The sequence below is a fragment of the Macrobrachium rosenbergii genome, chromosome 1 (genome assembly GCF_040412425.1).
Source record: "Macrobrachium rosenbergii isolate ZJJX-2024 chromosome 1, ASM4041242v1, whole genome shotgun sequence".
NCBI classification, from domain to species: domain Eukaryota; kingdom Metazoa; phylum Arthropoda; class Malacostraca; order Decapoda; family Palaemonidae; genus Macrobrachium; species Macrobrachium rosenbergii.
This window is the reverse complement of record NC_089741.1, coordinates 56,590,031-56,612,997: the sequence shown is the minus strand read 5'-3', so window position 1 is coordinate 56,612,997 and position 22,967 is coordinate 56,590,031. Positions and strand designations below refer to the sequence as shown.

Genomic DNA, 22,967 nt, shown 5'->3' with positions numbered 1-22,967 from the left:
GACCAGAACCCCTCTTTCCATCTTCAAGAATAAGGCTTCATCCTTAGTGCTAAGAAGTGTTGCAGATGACACTGAGGCTGTTGTACCGAGGAGTACAGCAGGCCTAATCCATAGTTCTACGGAGCTAGAAAATAATTCCGATCACACGGGAAAAAATCTTGCACGATCAGTATTAATTGACTCCTGTTTTAGAAGCGTAGAGCGGTATGGTTTTACAGAACTTCACTGTAAATGATTCCAACCTGCTGTCGAAAACTAACAGGAATCCAAAGAAACCCATGCTGATGAACTGTAACTACTTTGGCTTAGGATGTTGAAGGTTAATAATAGTGCAGGAGCAATCAAGAGTCAAGGTTTGAATGTGAACAATGAGACACATTTCTTCCTACCTGTGAAACGGACTTTGGATACTATCAATGGAAACGACCAATGAAGGTCATAACAGTTGGTAGAACGATCCCATTCGCTCTTATGTAGATGGTATGGTAAAGTCCATTGGCCATTACCAGATGATCAAGCTAAAACATGTACATGAACAAAAGGCATTGCACAGAAGTGCTCTTCACCTGACAGAATTGAATGTGGCGGTGATCAAACGGGAATCGGTGCTTCAGTTTTATTTCAGATACTGTGTATCATAAGAACTTAGCAAATATCTGAAAAACATTCACTACCAAAAAATCCAGCTTTCAACACAATCAGTTGCTAAGTCATCCAACTATTACACAGAACAGACTGGACATACTCACCATACATGACAAAATTTCCTTTTATGTTATTTATTCCTGCTTCCTTTGAACTATCTTTCCAACATTCCATTTGTCTTCAAAATCAAAATCAGAACACCTTGTGGGGTGAAAAAAAAAAAAAACACAGATCAGTGTGGAATATTTATTTAAGTTTCATTTACTGACACCTGGTCTGAACAAGATTTTCTAGTGTTTCATTACTGTACTGGAATAAGTATGAATTACTCCACATTACATTGTCTATCTAATAACAAATTAAATTACTTGTGTATAAAGGTCAAAAACTTCAGACAAGGTATGCTTCCAGAAGCTCCCACCCAACACTGGGTTTTTTTGGATGCCCCCTTCATAACGCTACAAACAGACACTGAAATAGCAGATGCTGCACACTAAGTCAACATCACGTCACTGTTTCAGTCTCATTTTGTTGCTAAACCAAGTCTCAAAGTTATTATTGCTGCTGCTTAAAATGACTGGGAAAGTGAGAAAAAGTAATTTTTTCCTTAAATAAATCATAAATCTACTGTAACTAAAGAATTACTGTCTTGAAAATATTAAGCCATTTCCACATAGCCGTTGCCAAATTCTTTCAATGCATTCATATGTTCGATGAGCAAAACACTTTCCCAGCCATTATTAGTTTTAAGCAGCAGTATCTAGCCTCAGCAGCCTTGAGCATTGACATCTTGTCCGGATTTCTTTGTCACATTTAACGTTGTGAAGACCTGTGAACAAGTAAAGACTGTTAAAATACATACCAAGTATAACCATGAAACCCTACAACCACCTTCCTCAAAAATCATGTCAAGTAAAGACTGTTAAAATACATACCAAGTATAAGCATGAAACCCTACATCCACCTTCCTCAAAAATCATGTCACTAAATAAACAATTTGGATCTAAATGTAGGTAATACTTACATTTTCTGTTTATATGTAAAAATTATGCTCAAGTTTCGATCTCAGAAATAAAATCTAGTGAAATCTTAAGAGGTGCAATACTGATAAAGAAATTTTAGACTGTGTGGACATAGCAAATTCATATAGAGTGGTACCTTCTTCATATACTGTAGATTACTTTTCATGTACACCATACCAAAATTTGATAAAAAGGTAATCTCAGTAAATTGCATAAATAAGGTATTAATATAATGCTTTATTTAGTTTTAGATAAACTTTAAAAGTAACTAATACAGAAAATAACATACTTCAGTTATAATACCTTGCCCATACCACAGGCTGGAAGGCAAACAAGAAAGTATGATGATCCACACTATCTGAGAGAGAGAGAGAGAGAGAGAGAGAGAGAGAGAGAGAGAGAGACTTTACCTCAGCTGTTGTAGGATGAATTCCAATGAGATTATCAAAGTCTGCCTTCGTTGCACCTAGTTTCAGACCAATACTGAAACCTTGTGTTATTTCACCTGCATTTGGACCCAAAACATGGAATCCAACCACCTTTTCCTGTGAAGGTAAAAAAAATCAGAGGTCTCAACTTTCAAAGCAGCACACACCAATGATGCACAAAAATGGCATAAGAGGTGAAGCTGGCTGTATCATATAATAAATCATTATTTTGCACCATGATATTTAAACGAATTTTTTAGGAAAACGTTCAGATCACTTTAATGGGTCATGCACGATTATATGGCAACATTCACTTCAGCTCAAGTTATAGGGAGAATAATCTCACTTGAGATTCAAATGGGGGAATGTACCACACCTTCCTGTCCCAGTATGTCTCATTATACTGTATACTTGTTTTAGTTCTTATCTTTTACGATAGTATGTCAACTGTAACTGTAAATTTGCACAGCTGTTACTGCACAAAGTACAAAAAAATATTAGGAAGACCATATACATCTCGCTAAAGGGTACTACATCTCCCCATTCCAATACATCTCGTAAATAAAATATAGTAAAAAATATTAAAAAGAACATGTATAACTTGCTAAAATTAGCTTATTTTTAAGAGTGTCGTGGAGATGCTGCCCTGCACAGGGTTGGAAATTTTACTTTCACCTTCCTCTGGAAGGTACAGAAAATTTTTTTATAAATTTTTTTTCCTTATGCAATGTGGATTTACATATCTTCCTCTTTCCAGGGATGTATTTTTTTTTTTTTTATTTTAATTGGCCGACCTTACAGTTTGCCTGGTTCTGGGTATTGTTAATGTATATATTTAGCTCGGCCTGTAAGGATTAAACAATACTTTGCATCTTGAACTACAGTACATTTAAAGGAACACACCTAAACGCCATGCCTACTACAGTATACAATGTAAATCCAATCATTTGTCACCCACTTTTCAGTTAACCAGCTTACTCACATTTTAGAAATGTTAAATCTGGTCTACCTTCCCTTTTTTAATCCCACAATTCATTTTTAAAAACTTCAATGTCAATCATTAATGGGAATTTTTCTTTGATCCCATCATGATTAAAATTAATTTCACTGTTTCTTTCCTTCCCAATATATACTTTATTTTGTTTTTGTTTTCAATGTTTACCTTACCATCTCTCTTTTGTTCTCTTAATCTTCTATTTACATAATTTACAAACCTATAACAAAAGTAAAGTACACTACAGTAGTTCCTAAGAGTATTGTACTTACATTTTCACTGGTGACACAGATCAACTTGGCATAACAATCATTTTCTGGTCGGTGGGCAACAGTATGTTCCAAAGGTATGTAATTAGAGTGATAAACCTCAATATCGCCTTCACCATACTTATTTATAGCTTCCTCCTCTGAAAGTCCACAACATCCATATTCCAAAGGAGTAAATACAGTTGTTGGGACATTAATATAATCTGTGAGAAGTTTCCCATTTCCGTACAACCTCTGTAAACAGAAACATTAACATTGTAAATACAATATTATACACAATCCATACAACTCATGGTACCTAACACACACACACACAAGAGAAGAGAGAGAGAGAAGCTGTGCTGGTCTTTGAAACAACTTTCATTTTTATAAAAGCAAGAATGGTGATAACTAAAGAAACCCTACTGAACTGAATTAAAGCTTTCATTGCATTATCTTTTACATAAATCTTAGATTATTTACTTCTTATTTTTCTTTTATACATAGCACTAGCTTAGTATAGATTATTTTGTTTACTAAAATAATTCACAGCTGTGAGTCTGATACATAGGTTACTCCCTTCCTTCTGTTCCCAATTTTCAAACTTCTATCCTGAGTATTGGTTTTAATGCTTCACTGTAACCCTACTGTATTGAATTAAAACTTTCATTGCATTAACTTTTACATAAATCTTAGATTATTTACTTCTTATTTTTCTTTTATACATAACATTAGCTTAGTATACTGTAGACTACTTTATTAAGATAATTCACAGCTTAAGTCTGATACATAAGCTAATCTCTTCCTTCTTTCTGTTCCCAGCTTTCAAACGTTTATTCTGAGTATTGGTTTTAATGCTTAGCTGTTTTCAAGAATTTTAGTTAAAACTAACTTCACACATGTGGAAATTGTATGGTGCAATAACTGTTTAGTCACAAGGAAACTTGTTTCACTGCAGTACTTTCATTTCATTCTTAATGCAAATTAAAGCATCTGTTCTTACCTTATGTACATATGAAAGTACCTACAGTACAGAGCATTCTACTGCTGACAAACCTGCCCAATCATTTACTAAACAGACAGCCAAGTAGAACTGGTGCCAGAAAATAATGGACAGTGTAAGGCAAACAAATGTAATATACCAGCATAACGTGCAGTGTTTCTTTAATGTGTTCCTTGTACTATGGTTGTTATTGTTATATATATAATAACTCCTTACATTCTGCATATATACATAAGCTATAACACTCAAGACAGTTTGCTTACCCAAGTGCAATATTTTTGGATGCATCTCCAGTAATATGAGTTATTTTACACCTGCAGTAGTACACTGTTATAACACCTGTGGATTCTAACGCTTTGTTAACTTGTGTGAGTTTGCACAAGTTAAGTAGATCACAAGGTTACACTGTTTTTGAGCAGACTAGCAGAAGCTGTGCATTGGTTTATTCCCATCTGCACTGTACAGCTGTCTGTGTGCTCCTTCAACCTTTTTTTGTGCAGATAAAGATTAATGTATATCAATATCAAACACATTACATTTTTATGAAGTACATAAAATTACATACCTTTGCTAAGAGTTTTCCTGCCTGAATAGCCACCGGAGTCAACTCCAAGCCCCCTTCAATGATGTCTCCTACTGCATAGACATGAGGGACTGATGATCTTTCAGCATTGTCCACAATCACCTTTCCATTTCTGGAAAAAATAAAACTGCTACGTGACTGAAAGTATGCCATATTAATTTTATTTTGAAAAAAATCAGTCACTGCCTGACATGGTAAGATCAGTAGGAATGATTCTAGTGCTTAAAATTACTTGCCACAAATATTTTCAACAATCACTGAACAATGAAACCTTTGGCCAAGCTCCAGGGAATTTTAGCAGTGTAAATCAATGGTCTAGTTTTATCTAATAATAATAATAATAATAATAATAATAATAATAATAATAATAATAATAATATTGATGTCGCAATACCTTGGGACACCAGAGTGGATGAGAAAGAGAAAATTGATAAGTATCAAGATCTGAAAATCAAAATATGAAGGATATGGAATATGCCAGTGGAAATTGCACCCATAATCATAGGAACACTAGGCACAATCTCAAGATCACTGAAAAGGAATCCAAAAAAACTAGATATCGAAGTAGCGCCAGGACTCATGCAGAAAAGTGTGCTACTAGAAACAGTACACAGTGAGAAAAGTGATGGGCTACTAAGGAGGGGGATGCAACCTGGAGACACACTATAAAAACCACTTGATACATACATATACATATACATATATATATATATATATATATATATATATATATATATATATATATATATATATATATATATATATATATATATTATATATATATACATATTAACAATAAGTGAGCAGTGGATAAGGAGTGCATGGGAAGAAGGACTGATAAAAGTAGACAAAGACCGAGAAATATACAGGCATGAGAATGAAAAACAGAAGTGAGGAATGGCACAGCAAACCAATGCACGGACAGTACATGGGAATGACTGAAGAACTGGCCAGCAATGAAACATGGCAATGGCTCCAGAGGGGAGACCTCAAGAAGGAAACAAGGAATTCTAAGAGCAGCACAAAATCAGGCCCTAAGAACCAGATATGCCCAAAGAACAATATGTGGAAATAACATCTCACCCATACGCAGGAAGTGCAATATGAAAGACAAGCCCATAAACCACACAGCAAGTGAATGTCCAGCGCTTGCACAGAACCAGTACAAAAACAGGCATGAATCAGTTGCAAAAGCTCTCCACTGGAGCCTGTGCAAGAAACACCAGATAGCTTGCAGTAATAAGTGGTATGAACAACAACCTGATGGGGTGATAGGAAACAATCAGGCAAAGATCCTCTTGGACTATGGTATCAGAACAGATAGGATGATAGGTGCCAATAGACCAGACTTGATGCTGATTGACAAAATCAAGAAGAAAGTATCACTCATCGATGTCACAGTACCATGCAACACCAGAGTAGAGAAAGAAGGAGAAAAAAATTATGACCTGAAAATAGAAATAAGAAGGATATGGGATATGCCAGTGAAAACTGTAGCCATAATCATAGGAACACTAGGCACGATCCCAAGATCCCTGAAAAGGAACCTGGAAAAACTAGATGTTGAAGTAGCTCCAGGACTCATGCAGAAGAGCATGGTATTAGAAACGGAGCACATAAGCTCCAGGACTCATGCAGAAGAGCATGGTATTAGAAACAGAGCACATAGTGAGAAAAGTGATGGACTCCTACGGAGGCAGGATGCAACCCAGAACCCCACACTATAAATACCACCCAATCAAATAGTATGACTGAGATAGCAAAAAAATTAATACATACATAAAAAATATTAATAAATTATTATTATTATTAGGTAGTTTAACTTGACTAACAAGTTAAACCTTGATTTTCGGGGGTTCACAAATAGTCTGTGGTAAAACACTCGAGTCTTGCTTACTGCTTATGAGCTGAGAAATACAGTAATTACCTTTTATCACTTGATGTTAAATCTAAGAATTCATGAAAGAATGGTTTTTGTTTTTATTTGGAAGAGAAACAATTTTACTTTGTTGCAGTAAAATATCTTAAAAAAAAATCAGTCAGAATAATGCACTGAAGCTTGTGGAGCAGAGAAATTTCAATACTCATCTGGAATAAAAATTAAAAAGGCTACAAATGAAATTTCCACTGTAAAAAAATTTCCTTCCCAATACACCATTACAGATATTTGTGCCTGTTATTTCATACAATGTATTGAGAGGTGTAAAAAATTTTCAGATTTTCAAATTTAAAGATTGGTTTAATAAAAATTCTCATCTAACAACTTGTAATTCCATGATAGTTACACCATCTCTAACACCCTCCAAAAGTCATCCCTATGTTACCCTAACACCAAATATATATGGTTATCATTTTCAATTTCAGTTTTCTGTAAAAGAAAACTACTGAGATGGTCTTATCTGTCCATCCGCATTTTTTCTGATCTTAAAAACTGCTGAGGCTAGAGGACTGAAAATTGGTATGTTGATCATCACCCTCCAATCATCATCAAAAATACCAAATTGCAGCCCTCTAGCGTCAGTAGTTTTGATTATATTTAAGGTTAAACTTAGCCTGAAATAAAATAGGTACCAACAAAACAGGCCACCATTGGACTGTAGCTGAGTTTCATGAGCCATGGCTGAAAGTTTCACATAGCATTATACGCTATACAGAAAACTAGATTGCGCCAGACACTTCATTGCATTTTTTATTTTTACAGATGATGTCACTTACTGTACTAAGAATCTACGGGATGAAATTTGCATGGCATCATTTGATGTCATCAGAATCTCAAAGGGTTAAAATTTTAATTATATCAAGGACCAGAAGAGTTTGTCTTTAATCATAATACGGTATTGAAATTTTATAAGTTGCAGTTCTTTGAAAATTTTACTCAATAATCTACCCACTAGATAATACATTTATTTGAATATCACTCACCCCCTTCTGTGACATTAAAAACAAAGCTGGACCTTTAAAAATTTCTATTTTCTTTCCAAGATGCCATCTACCAAGATATTTTTTTCTAATGACAGTACCTCAATAATATTTTTTTGCTATTCATCTGATTGTAAATGATCCTGTCTGCCTTTAGATAGCTTAGTAACGCAATTATTATTATTTTTCACCAACGTTAAGACTAATAAATTGAGTGAAAAGGCTTTCGTAACAAGCTATAATTATGCAAAAATGCAAAGGATTGAAATCTGTGACCAAGGCAAACAATCTAAATTCAAGATGAACCATTGGGTTAACATATTACTCTCACAGGGACACCCCTAAAGTTTTGCCTAGACACTAAAACTCAAATAAAATCTAAATCTAATTAGTACGTCTAACGTCTTCACAAAATCAATACTGTAATTTGATACACAAGACATGAAAATTCTGACAAAATATCCTAATTCAAGAAATATTCTCTGCTTACAGGGACTGGGTCATGAGGACTATTCATTTAATATCTTAGGGTCCATGGGGTGAAGATGAGATAAAATTACGTGATGTTCTTTTTGGTTTGAAGAGTGCCACAATTTAACAATGGGTTTAATCTGTTTTAGTTTGTTCTTACCAGATGCTTAACTCTAATCATGTGTCATTTATTTAAGAAGATAGGTTTATAAAGATATTAAATAACCACTGACAGTGATAGTTATTTTTTATCTGGTCACACAATTGGTAGCTCTGGTTACTTTCATTAGCACCTTCACTTCCATTTATGACCACACACACAAGTATGTGACCTATTTCAACATTTACACCAGTTTCAGTAATTTGGGTAATGAACGCTTAATTTGCTATGCAAGAGAATCTTTAAAGAAATTCCAATCACTGAAATGTTTCTACTGAGAGACTTTATAAAACTGTAAGTGATGAAGCTATTGCAAACAGTTCTGTGAAAACAGAAGTATTGTTTTGTAAAGCACATTGATTTTTATATCTGGTGATATGGCACTCAGCCCTACACACAATGGAGATTTAGAGCTATCAATATAAATTTCGCAATGTGAACCTTTGCATCTTTTGTGTTACAATGTTCTGGAATGTATGCATACTTTTTGTATAAATAGTAAAAGTGAGTAATAGTAAAGACCTTTCAGGCAGTCCAAACTTCTGCAACAATGCATCTTCAGTCATTTTAATGACTGATCCTACTGCACATAATTGTTGAGCTGTCGATCTTAAGCGGGCTGTGGTTTTTCTTTTATAAATCTTTGTCAACGGAAGGTCTGTAACTACTTCAAATTAAGGGTCATAAGATTCATGTCCCCTCCTCTCCTCTCTAGCTTATAAGTATAACTTGGAGCTCTCTGCCACACTTAAAGCAGATATTTGGCACAGTCAATTTCCTTTACCTACATGTTACTCATATATCACTAGAGACAAACAAGGGTTCCATTTCAACGGCGTGACGATAAGTGAAAATCACAGATAACCAAAAATCGATTTTCGGTGCTTATCGGCTCCTCTGATAGGTATGTATCTGCGCCGAACCCAACTACTGGCGCCAATAGGCGGAAATCGATGATTTTCGTTACTAGACAAGCGCCATAAAGCCAGATTGCCAATAACCGGGGAATGCCTGCATTCGTTGGGACCTTCTGTCTGAGCAGGCCATACATTGCCAGCTGGGTGGAATCCTGGTCATTCATCCTATTTCATAATCTTCAATAGACACAGATGCAGGTGTTCCTCGATTACCAGCCTTTAAACAGCTTGTGCTTAATGAGTATACTCTTCAACTGTATCAAGGAAAATGTGATTTTGAAGGTTATTGCCAATTATATCGTCTATTTTTGAAGAAATACTTCTGGGAGTGAAGCCTACCTTTCTTTTCAAAGCCCATCTACTTCATCCTCTCTCCTAATTTGGGAAACAAGCTAATTATGATTAATAATAGTGTTTTTCTAATAAAACAATTCCCATTGCAAACCTAATAATTATAATTTCCAGTGTCCTTTTCTCTTCCTCTCAAGCTTCAGCCAGAGAAAAGTATGTAGAAATAAGAGAAGTGAGGTTCCCTCTCTCAAATTTTTTAAGATGGCATGTCTAGGTCCATTTTAAATGAACTAGGCTATGAATTAGTCGGCTGTTTAAAAGCATCTTTTGTAAAAATATATTAAAAAGACTTACTAATATTTAAATTTCTACAATACCTTCTGCTTTCATTTAAGAAAACCCTGAGCTAATATTATTTATGAACTTAAGCAAGACCACTGAGTCTTATTTCTAGAGACTCACATGGCTCTCTCAAAATATTTGTTCATAAATGAAAAGTGAAAATTGGGGAAGTTGCAAAAAAAAGTTACAAGAGGTAGACCAAAATGCAGCACAGGGTCTGATACCAAACACATATTTTAAATACAATTAAATCTCCCAATGTCTGTAGTTATCAACTGTACTGTGTGCACCAAGAAATTTTTGAGAAAAATCTAAACTGAACAGATTTAAAAAAAAAAAAAAAAAAAAAAAAAAAAAAAAAAAAAAAAAAAAAAATATATATATATATATATATATATATATATATATATATATATATATATATATATATATATATATATATATATAATTTACATACTTCTGCTAATTCTACATTTATATTTTCTAAGCCAATTCCAGAAGTGCAGGGATCACGCCCAACAGCAAGGATAATGGTGTTATACTCGTCCACAATTTCTTCCCCTTCTGTTGTTTTACCCGTAACTCTGTACAGACCAGGGGAACCCTCTTCAATCTGTAAGACATACAGGTTATAAGTTCTAGAATTAAAAAACCATTTTACATACTCCCAACAAAATTTTACAAGAATATATATTATATACTGAAAAAAAGTACAAGTAGTACCTTAAAAACACAGATGAGAAAAGTGATTTTTTAAATTCTATTGCTTGGACCAAAATAAAAATATATGTAAACAGAAATATTAGCAGGTTTTCGGTACACATTGTATTTAAATCAATGACTACTGCTGTGTATTAGGCAACCCAAAAAGGGTAGGCTAACATGATTTTCTATATTTCTTATTTTGTTAAACAAGTACATATCTCTAAATATTAAAAAAGAAATGCATAACCCTTTTAAATGCAAGGTGGCAAGAATGCTATGCCACTTCTAATCAATGGTTCTAGATCAGAATGGAATTTTGTGCAAGGGAAGTTTTACAGATAATTTTATATTTTTATATCTATTCTTATACAGCCACATGGTTCTGTATATTCATTTACTTTTGCCATCCAAATTTTCAGTGGCATATCTTTATGTATTACAAGAGAAATGTGCCATTTTACTTTCATGTGCAACATGCATGGCTAATGGAGAGATATGTTTTTGACATGTGAAAAGCAGCCACCTTATTGAGAAAAAATACTTATGCTCATTTCCCACTTACAGTCTTATTTGCATGCACTGTTTTTACCAATCACCATAAGGTAATCTCGCCAAGAAAAGCTACACTGCTAAGCTCTCATACAGCTGCCCAAAGAATTTGCTCTTAAATTAAATATTAAAATGGAACATAATTATTGTTAAGTAGTTTAACCAGACAAATGACATAGAATACTTTACTCTGATAGGGTTGGTAACCAAGATATTACCAAATTTCTCACATCTGTAATACTGTATTATTTGGTTTATTATGAATATGCTTTCATTAATTGTTATTCTTATTCTTTCTCTTTTGTCCTTTCATTTTCAACATTTTGCAATTATATCTAAAATAAGTTAGAGATAAAGAAATAAGAGGAAAAATTCCCATAAAAAATGTTGCTATATGGTAATATCCATTAACAAACCCATTTATCTCTGAATTTACCATTTCTGATAAAGAGTATAAGTAAAAAATACGTCTAACCTTTTAAGGTTTGTCTCAAATGCCAGACACAAAAGACATTCCCTACAAATGTTTACTCAAATTAGTATAATCTTTCCTTTCATATGCAACTCGACATTATAGATTCACTTGGAAATTATGCCTATTAATTTTATAAATCCTCTAATTCCTCTTCCCATATGTAAGTAGGGAGGAGCAAAGAATACAACAAAAATTATTCGTGTTTTTAACATTTATACTTTTAAAGCTCACAAGAAACTCACAAAATTAGGGCCTCTACCTTACATTTTGAGGATGGTTTTCATTAAAAGAAATAATTTTGAGCAAGGTTTTCAATTAGCTTTAAATTATGGACAGGCACCTAAAACCCTGACACCAGTAATTGACCTTTTCTACAGAAACTGAATAACATATAAAACAGATGTAAACTGATTATGATTATGCAATTCATAAAGAAGAAAAATTACCTGTTCAATTGAAGTAGGCACTGCACCACGAATGAACTTGACCCCATGTTGCTCCATGTACGTTCCAATTCGTTCTGCGATATGTTGATCAAAGCCACGAAGCAATATGGATCTTACCTGATAAAATATAAATTAATTAAAACTAATATAATAAATCCTACAAGATCTAGATTTCATGAAGAACTATAGTGTACATACTTTCTGATTCTTAGTTGTCTAAGAAATTTAGGAAAAAACATACAATTTAGTATAACTAAAATTTCCCGATAAAATTTTAATTTATTTCTAAAAACCCTTAAAACATTAAAATATCTTAATAATAATAATAATAATAATAATAATAATAATAATAATAATAATAATAATAACAATAATGTAATATGCAAATTGTTTAATCAGCTTATGAAATTTATTTTTCAATATGTTCCAACTATTTAAACTAAAAAAAGATGAGACTTCTCATAACATTTCTTTCAAAGTTTTGCTTCCAATACTTGATATACGTGTTTGTTTCAAAGTTGGACAACCATTCAAGATATTTGCCTGCAAGAGTTGTTTCCCATTCTCTGCAGTCAGGGACTGAGTTCTGTTTGTTAGCCAACAAATATCCATGAGTCAGACAAGTGTAACCAACTCAAAGGCTGAATATTACTGTACTTCCATGTGCCATTCTCTTTGGAATGAAGAGTACCACAATCCAACAATTGGTTTTAATGTGTTAATTTGTTATTGTCAGATTCATTATTGAATTAAAATTTTCCATTTACTAAAGATAATGGGTTTTAAAGAGAATAGCAAATCACTACCAAGAACAGAAATACTTGACTACCAGATCAACACCTTCATTTCTTCTAATGCCTAAAATGACGAAGTGTGCAGGCCCAACACTTATTTCAACATTTATACCACTTTCATGAAATTTGTGGAATGAAAACTTACTTTTTTTGGTCAAAAGATTTTTAGGACAATTCTAAAGGGCCTTAAAAACACTTCTAGTCACTAAAAATTACAAATTTCTGTGACAGCTTGTTCTTAACAATCTCGACTGGTGACCACATTGCAGACATTTCTGCTGGGAATACATATGCATTACTGGGTAAAGAACTACCTTGTATTATAAGTCGATACTTAAGCAAATCCTACAACAGAAGATTTAAATCAGGTTGTAAAGACCATGTAATAAAATATTAACAAATACAAACAAGTTTTATACAATTATAAAAGGGCCTATGCTAAGGTGCATTTCAAAACTACTAAAAATAGCCTAAGCAAATCTAGTCATACTGTAAAAATTTTAATTAAGATGGTGAAATTTACAAAAATATGGGTCCTAAATGTAAAAGCATACATTATTAGTGAAAAGCTTAATTTGATAAATTAAGAGAAAGGTGGACTAGTGTACCCCAAATGAACAAACTGCTGCACTATTTATGCTGCAAACTATAATCACCGAAGCCACAGAACTGCTGTTGCCAGGTTTATACCTTACAATCTTAACAAAAGAATACTGGAGTCCACAGATATGTAGGCCTCAATATCTTTATTTTATCTCAGACTTAAGATCAACAAGCAGATATTTTCAGGTGTGGTACAAATGCTGATGGCAGCATTTGCTGGTAAATAAAAGTCCACCCATTCACATGAAATAAGTTGAACTTTTAGTACTGACCTTCAATCTCTACATATCAGCACTGGGTCGAGTGGGCTATTGACGTGGGATGTTCATCAAATATTTGAGTCAAACAAATGCAACCAAGTAGAGATGAAATTACTTCATCATGGTGTCCATGATGAAAGCCAAATGATCAGTTTTGGTTCATTACATTCATTATTCAATAAGATCTACCATTTATTACAGATGATGGATTTTAAAATATTGAAGTCACTGGGGGAGAATAGTTGCTTTTGGTCTGGTCAAAGTAGTTGCAGCTTTTACCACTTAGAGTTTTGCTTCCCTTTATGCCTGAGTGTGGTTTGTTGTAACAAAATGTTTTTGGAACAACAGTTTTGAATGGCTTAGGTAGCAAGTACGTTGATGAATATTACAAATTTCTACTGTTATTTTTGATGATTTCAGCTGCTAACTTTACTGCACAGAGAACCACTGTTTTGTAACGAGAAATGATTTATCAGGCAATACGACAGTAAATAATATATCTGATGGAGATCTAGAAACATCAGTGCAAACTGAATAGAGCAGTCCTCGGCTTAAATGTAATGAAGGCTACTCTGGAGACCATCTAATGACAGTGGTGGAGATCATGGGATATGTTCTAAATAGCAATCTAGACGAGCCTCACAGTGACAATGAGAAAGTCACAAGCTTCTCCATGTTAAATTTTCCAAAGCTTGAGATTACCTTTGGCATATTTTTGTTTGACTAATTTACAAGTAACGGAATCTGACAAGCCAAGTAACTGAGATGAAGGAATAAAGCAGCAAACCAAAAATGGGTTTGTTCTTTAAACTAAAAGCAGACAATGGATAACTATAATCACATCAACCACTCATCCTTCCTCACTTATGCCAACAACTGTAAGTATGAAGCCACCTCACTTGTGGATATAGAGGAGAGTATAATGTAGGCTACGCTACGTGTATGTAAACAATATACCATAGTGTAGGCTAAGCTAATTCTTGTTTGTTATTCAATTTCTCTTTGTATTGAATTATCATAAGTCACTTTGCATGAACCTCCAGAATTAGCTGATATTAATAATTACTATACCGTGTATGTAAAGAGCATATTTTATAGTGTAGGCTAGGCTACCATATACAGTATGTATACAGTACATGGCACCGAATACCCTAGTGTAGGCTAGGCTATGTTCGAGATACGTTTTGGTATTTCTTATGTTTCTTCTAACAAACAATGGGTTTTTTGGAACCTAACCCCATCGTAAGCAGGATAATACCTGTATAAGCATTTTTAGTTTGTTTTGTGTGTTTGAACTATCAAAATAGGCAGTTTTAAGTGTTTTTAGATGGGTTCTAAGTATTCACAGGCTTTAGCTATTCACGGGGCAGCATCCCGAGAATGGGGAGTTTACCATATTGTATCTCATTTGCTTGATTAAAATACTTTCTCTCCCATTTTAATTACGATCGATGCACGGTAATTTACAGTATAGTCATTAGCAGCCTGAACATTGTTTTCTCAGCTTCAGCTACAACTTGCAGCATAAATTTAGCAGTATATTTCCTTGCTGATCTTTTATTCATACCGAATAAGGGTATAATGTAAAAATATATCAGTCCTATTCTACTTAACGTCAATTGTGCCATAACGTACGGTAATTGTTTATTACCTTACGATGGTCGGTTATTTATGGCTGTACGCATTTACGCAAGAGTATAACGTTACTAACAATACTTTTATCATTCTCTTCTACTTTTTTAACTAGATGGGGTAAAGAGATGGAGGAAAAGTTGTCTATTGTAATTTGGTCTCTATCACTGCCTGATTACACTACTGCCTGTGCCCTCGCAAATTTTAAAAATATTTTACAAATAATATCATGGTATCGGTATTAATTGCTTACCCTATTGCAAAATCGAATTATCGTAAGGCGAGTTATCGTAACTCAAGCATTACCCAAGTATTTTAATAGTTTTATCACAAAAAGTGCATTGAGTCATGAAAATGAGACGAAAATACAGTATTAGTGAATATTTCTCAGTGAAAAAATACCGCGAATGGGCGAATTTTCCGCAAATAATTGGTAGATACATTCCAAAGAGAAACCCGTGAATACAGTGTCCGCAAATCATGAGAACGCGAATCCGGGGGTTTACTGTAAATGGCATTATTTCTTCCTTTGCTATAGCTTAAATCTTTTTCCTAATGCTTTAAATCAAAGTACAGTCTTAATCTTTACAAATAACTTTATAGGGCGACAAGGCAAAAATGCTTTATTCTTCTAAATGACACTGCTGTCTACATATTTTTACATGCTTTCAATTTAAATTGCACATGCAAGTATATCCCTTTGAATTACAACAGGGTTAGGGACTGAGAACCATGAGGTAACTCAATATTGTCATAAATCAAAGGTTATACAGTGTGTAACCGACTTACGGCAGGGGATCTGTTCCAGCGCCATGCTATAAGTTGATATCCACCGGAAGTTGGTTTTTTGCCTTTAATGGCGCTTACGGCACCCTAACTTGATACTATATCAAGTTATGGGCTGTAAAATGCCGTTAACGGCATTGAAAAGGCACTGAAAGGTTGAATCTGCTGTGAGACACTGTTGCCATAAGTCGGTGACGCATTGTATATCATGAACAGACAATTTGACCATACATTGTAATTTATCCAGTACCAATCTCAATTTTTTCACTGTATATTTCCTTGCACAGCACTTTTAATAATGCATTACTTAACCTACCCCTCTCAAAAAACTATGCACAACAAACACCAATAAAGTAACATGTCTTGATCAATCTTCTCTACTAGGGACTGAAATATAAAATGGTCTCCAATCTTACCATGACAGTGGTGTCATAGCCTAGTCCTGCTAAAAAGCCAGCGCATTCCAGAGCAATGTATGATGCCCCCACCAAAAGTGTCTTGCCAGGGGCATAAGGTAAAGAAAAGAGATCATCCGAAGTGATGCAATATTCCTTAGCACCTGGAATATCTGGATACCTCGGCCGTCCACCTGTGGCTATGAGAAAGTTATCAGATGTGATGGTCTTCTCTTTCCCTCTGCGATCAACAGTCTGAAAATAAGAAAGACATGATAAGGTAGAAAGCAAATATTTGTAAAAATCATGGGTCATCAACAAACATTTTATAACAAAATATGATTGTGATTTTTGAGATTTAGACTGTCAATCCAAGCCAAGCACTGAGAGACTTTTACCAATTCAGCATTTAAGAGAGTAAAAAAATTGATTTGGAGTGTTGGACAGCACAATAAAGATATCGAGGATTTACAACAAACTGCTTTGAAGGTGGAACTGGAAGACAACCCCACAGTTGCACTAAGGAGTAATAGAGGTGTTAGACAGCAAGACTGAAAGAAGGAAGCAGGAATTGAGTTAAAGTCAAAGCCTAAAAACAGGATGTAGCTGGGGGCTGAAGGGACACTGCAAAAACCCTTTAATAATGCCTACAGTGCACCACATGCAGTGAACTGACAGCACTGTTCCCCTTAAGGCCTTTGAATCTAAATGAATTTGATATCAACATAGAAACATTTTAATATTTGATTAATCATTGGAATTAGCTGGGTCCATGGAATAATTAAGTTTTTCTGTGATGGTATTTATAACTCTGTGGTCCAAAACTTTTTATAGCTCATGAAACAACTCCCTCATAATGGCATGATTTTAGTACTTAACTTTCAAGTGAAAGTAAAGTATTGACAGTATTCTAATGACTCAACTTTGATTCACCTACCCATTTCAAAATGTACTAATATTCTATGCAAGTTCTAATTAATAAATGTTTTAAGTACTAATATCCTATGTAAGTTCTAATAAATGTTTTAATACTATATTTTTACTTGTACTTTTCTCATGAAAATCTTCATTATGACAATCTGCAACAGTAACTAGACACAAATATCAGGTAAGAAATTTATACTTTTGTCTTATTAAAATGAAAGTAACAAGAGTCTTGTACATACATTCTACATTCTTATCAAAATGAAAGTACCAAGAATCCTGTATATACATAAGGCTCAAGACATGAACTAAGAGTTCCACAATCTTTCACAAGATATATAAAAATAAGAGAAATATTCACAAAAACTGGCCAAAAGTGAAAATTTACATAAAAAATGCTAACTGACATGAGCCATTACAAAGGCAAGGCAGCACAAAACTCCCTTGCTTGTCAGCAGGGCATTCACAAAGTCCAGTTATTTTTTTTTTTTTTTTTTTTTACACAAATGCTTGAAACCAGATGATGCAGACACTCATGTAAAGTCACAGACAATCTCTTGCAGCTTTGCAGTAGCCACTCGGTCCACTGAAATGTCACTACCAACCACTTCCTGCTAATTGGGTGGCAATGGTTTTCAAACCTAATTTTAACTAATTTTAGCAATGATTATTTCAACAAATTGAAATGAAGTTTCACTATCATCCAAAAGAAACTCATCACTGCATTGCAATAAACAATAAAATCCTTACTAATTATACAAAATAGAGAACAAATTATGTAATGATGGCTGTTGTATGGCAGTGTCGAATGGTTTTCCTAACATTAGCGCATCTAGCATCACTGTTGAGCAGATGGACAACTAAGTTTGGTGCACTCATATTACAAGTTAATAATAATAAACCACTGATATTGTCAAGTATGTTCACCTTTCTCCATCAAAACACAGACTACCTCAGAGCTATGCAGAATGCCATTTACTTTTTAGACAATTTTACCACATACTACTGTACATTCATAAAATCTAATTCACTGTCATCATTTACACATTTGATGAGATGACAAGTAGCCAGGTTATTGACAAGTAGCCAAGTTATATCCAGTACCATGTTAATACTGTACTGTACCTTCATAAATCTAATTCAAGGTCATCAATTTACAAGTCTTATATGATGACATTTTACATATTTGAATTCTTAAAATTCTAAATATAAAATTTCAATGAACATTGTACGTTCAATTAACCCTTAAACGCCTATTGGACGTACCATACGTCGACTAAAATTGTCTGTTGGGTGCCGAGTGGGCGTGCCGTATATCGACTACAAAAAATTTCAACCTTCGGTCAACTTTGACTCAACCGAAATGGTCAAAAAAGCAATTGTAGCTAAAACTCTTACATTCTAGTAAAAACTTTTTTTCTTCGCATCGGCGACAACTCAGCCGAAAATTTCATAAATTCTTTCGTCATTTTGTCGTATTAATTTTTTGCACTGTTCTATATTAGCGTTAAAAGTTTCATATATGAAAATGTCGCAATTTCATGTACAATACAGCAAAATACAACGCATGGTTGTAGCTTTTATCAGTTTGAAATATTTTCATATAAATCACGATAACTGCCAAAATTTCAACCTTCAGTCAACTTTGACTTGACCGAATGGTCAAAAACGCAATTTTAAGCTAAAACTCTTACGATCTAGTAATATTCAATCATTTACCTTCATTTTGCAACCAATTGAAGTCTCTAACACAATATTTCGATTTATGGTGAATTTTGAAAAAAACTTTTTCCTGCGTCCACGCGCCAGAAATTCTTTCACAACGTTAATGAATGTTTGCACTGTTTTATATTGAATGTTACATAAAAAGTTTTATATATGGAAATGTGTGCAATTTCATGTAGAATACAACAGAAAATAACTCATGGTTGTAAGCTTTTATCAGTTTTGAAATATTTTCATATAAATCACGATAACTGCAAAATTTCAACCTTCAGTCAACTTTAACTCGACGAAATGGTAAAAACGCAATTATAAGCTAAAAACTCTCACATTCTAGTAATATTCAATCATGTACCTTCATTTTGCAACAAACTGGAAGTCTCTAGCACAATCCTTCGATTTATGGTGAATTTCTGATAATTTCTGAAAAAAAAAAAAAAAAAAAAAAAAAAAAAAAAAAAAAAAATTTTTTCCTTACGTCTCTTGTGTGTAACTCAGCGAACATCTCCAGAAATTCTTTACACACGTTGTCGTAATGTTTGCATCGTTTACATTAGTCGTTACATAAAGTTTTATATATGGAAATATGCGCAATTTCATTAGTAGAATACAACAGAAAATAGCTCGTGGTTGTGGCTTTTATCAGTTTTGAAATATTTTTCACATAAATCACGATAACTGCCAAAATTTCAACCTTCAAAACTTTAACTCGACCAAATGGTAAAAAACGCAACTGTAAGCTAAAACTCTTACATTCTAGTAATATTCAATCGTTTAACTTCATTTTTCAATAAATTGGAAGTTCCTAGCACAATGTTCGATTTATGGTGAATTTAAAAAAAAAAACATTTTCCTTCGTCTGCGTGGTAGCTCGGCCTTGAACATTTGGAAATTCTTTGCCTCGTTGTGCGTAATATTTGCACCGCTTTATATTAAATCGTTACATAAAGTTTTTATATGAAAATGTGTGCAATTTCATGTACAATACAATAAAATAATAACTCATGGTTGTAGCTTTTATCACTTTTGAAATATTTCCATATAAATCCGATAAATAGAAAAGATGCGACTTTGTCAACTTTAACTTGACCGAAATGGTTTAAAACTGCAATTAATAACTAAAACACTTACAGTCTAGTAATATTCAATCAATTAGCTTCATTTTTCAACAAACAGGAAGTCTCTAGTACAATATTTCGATTTATGGTGAATTTTTTAAAAAAACATTTTTTACGATCCGTAGCGATTCATAATTCATGCATCATTTTGTGATAATATTTTTCTGTGTTGCTTTGATCGTTTTAAAATTTGTTATATACCAAAATCATCGTAATTTAGTGTACAATACAACTAAAAAAAAATTAACTCATTAGCTTTAACTGTTTTTGCTTACAAGCGCGATTTGTATACAATTATATACGAATTTTTCTTTTCGCTGTCATATATTCCAATATTTATATATGATAATGATATTTTTTTTCATTTCTGATGGTTGCATACTAAACTTCAGGCAATGACAAAAAAAGGGTTTCAAAATGAACTATTAATCTTAAAAACTAAGCGTGCTGTGATTTTTTGAAAAAAACTTTTTTTCCGCTTCGGCGCTAACTCACCAAACGCCGCCGGCATACAGGAGACGTTTTTGTAAATAGGGCTTTGGCGTTAAAGGGTTAACCATCTTGCATAATTTATAAACTACCTATAGTGTTAACCTAACTTTATTGAAAACACCATTCACAGGTTTTACTGGGGTGTTTATGCACCAATATCAGCGGGTAAAACAACTGATAATCACCCTACTGTGATAACTGAAGATGGCAATGACCTTACTTGCAATATAATAAATTTTCATTATAGAGTCCAGAATTTTTCTGGTTTAAATTATTAATCGCCTGCATAATGGTAAGTAAATTTTTGCACACCTTCGAGTAAATCTTATGGAAAAGACTTTTTTACATTACCATATACTGCAGTTATACAATACTGGAGGTGTTCTACTAATCCAGTACTTCAAATATAAGCAGTACAGTAAGTTCTCAAATTTTTCAATTAAAACTTCTTAATTTATAAATCATAACAAAATACTTAACTATAGTGTACCTAGTAGAATTATCAGTTCTTTTTCATTAATACAATGCACTGGTAAAAATAGTTAAAATACTGACATTTCTATTTTGATGGAACTCAACGCTATGATTAGATCTTGCTTTACTCAAAATTGAGTGAAAGAAAATAATAAAAAGTGACACAGACTACGGGTTCAATATCTATTTGACAGTTTACATAGCTTGTAAAATCTGGATTATAAGAATAGGCCTTTGCTATTTTATTGTGCCTGTTAGAACTACCAAAATAAGCAGTCCTAAGTGTTTTTAGAAGGGTTCTAAGTATTTGTGGGTTTTAGCTATTCGCAGTGTGTGTGTGGTACGCATCCCCCGCAAATACGGGGGTTTACTGTACACAGTTTGCGGCATTTGATCAATTCCGTAAGGAAATCGAGTACAACACTGTCAAAGATGCCCTTGCCACAGAGTGGCACTATATAAGGGACATGAAGCATGATTCAGAAAAGGAAAGTCAGTCAGTCATGTACACCCCAAAGTGTAAAAGTACTACATCTTGTAAAGAAAAAGTAAGTGTGGATACAAATGCTGCACAAACAAGGTCTAATGTTAAAATTTCGACTGGAAACAACAGAAGGGTCAGTTCAGAATACAGAACTTCGGATCAAAACACAATAGGGGCTCCAATACTCACCCCTGATGATACTGATAATCCTTGGCGAGACGCCTCAATGTGCATTTTCTCTCTCCATGGCAAGTATGTAATTAATGAGAATTAATGATCAAAGTTGTACATGTAGAATTTACAAACGCCAGCATTCCCTAATACAGAATGGCACCTGGTACCATCTTCACCAGACATGGAAGACCACTAACAGAAATGGTTTTCTTACTTGTGCCTATAGCATTAAAATCTATAGGAATCACCCTTTACTAGGTCAATGAAAAATGGATCAACTTCCATTTTGAATAACACCCCAGTTCATCACCAAGTAGCCCTAGCCTTCTGTCCCTTCACTTTAAAAAATATTAATCATGTGAAGACAGATTTTCAGAATTTGTAGTGACTAAATACAAGAGACAATGACAGAATTAAAACCATCTGCCATGGTCATCCCAGTTTTGGGAAATTCCACCAAGGAATGGGCAAAATCTTTACCAGTCAACGAAAAATGGATCTCTACTTTCATTTTTAATAAGACCCAAGTTGCTCACTATGTAGCCCCAGCCTTTGTCCCTTCACTTTCAAAATTATTAATCATGTGAAGACAGATTTTCAGAATTTGTAGTTACTAAAAACAAGGGACAATGGCAGAATTAAAACCATCTGCCACAGTCACCCCAGTTTCAGGAAATTCCACCAAGGAATGGGCAACACTACAACTCCCTTTTGAAAGGAAACAGCTCCCTAGATATAGCTACTCAGCAGTTTGGGACCCCTATAAGAAGACTCTCAGAGGGGACAGCCTCGTCAGAAATTTACGTTGGGCTCCAACTCCTTAGTATTATAACCTCTACCACCTTGTTGGAAGTTGCCACAAAAAGGCTTCCAGAAGATTCCAGGATAATTTTTGCTGTTGAGGCCAAAAG

The 22,967-nt window shown here is 33.8% G+C and overlaps 1 protein-coding gene across 1 annotated transcript in view; it reads right to left on the bottom strand.

The window, feature by feature from the left end:
- Positions 1-877: 877 nt before the first annotated feature.
- The window catches only part of Trxr1 (Thioredoxin reductase 1), an 84,520-nt gene continuing 62,430 nt past the window's right edge, over positions 878-22,967 (bottom strand). Inside the window, exons 6-13 of the mRNA XM_067104096.1 lie at positions 16,690-16,923; positions 12,199-12,315; positions 10,487-10,636; positions 7,472-7,476; positions 4,906-5,035; positions 3,362-3,592; positions 2,078-2,212; positions 878-1,474 (exon numbers count right to left, since the gene is read on the bottom strand). Of these exons, the coding sequence (XP_066960197.1) occupies positions 1,412-1,474; positions 2,078-2,212; positions 3,362-3,592; positions 4,906-5,035; positions 7,472-7,476; positions 10,487-10,636; positions 12,199-12,315; positions 16,690-16,923 (1,065 nt within the window). The 3' untranslated portion in view covers positions 878-1,411. The remainder of the gene's footprint in view (positions 1,475-2,077; positions 2,213-3,361; positions 3,593-4,905; positions 5,036-7,471; positions 7,477-10,486; positions 10,637-12,198; positions 12,316-16,689; positions 16,924-22,967) is intronic.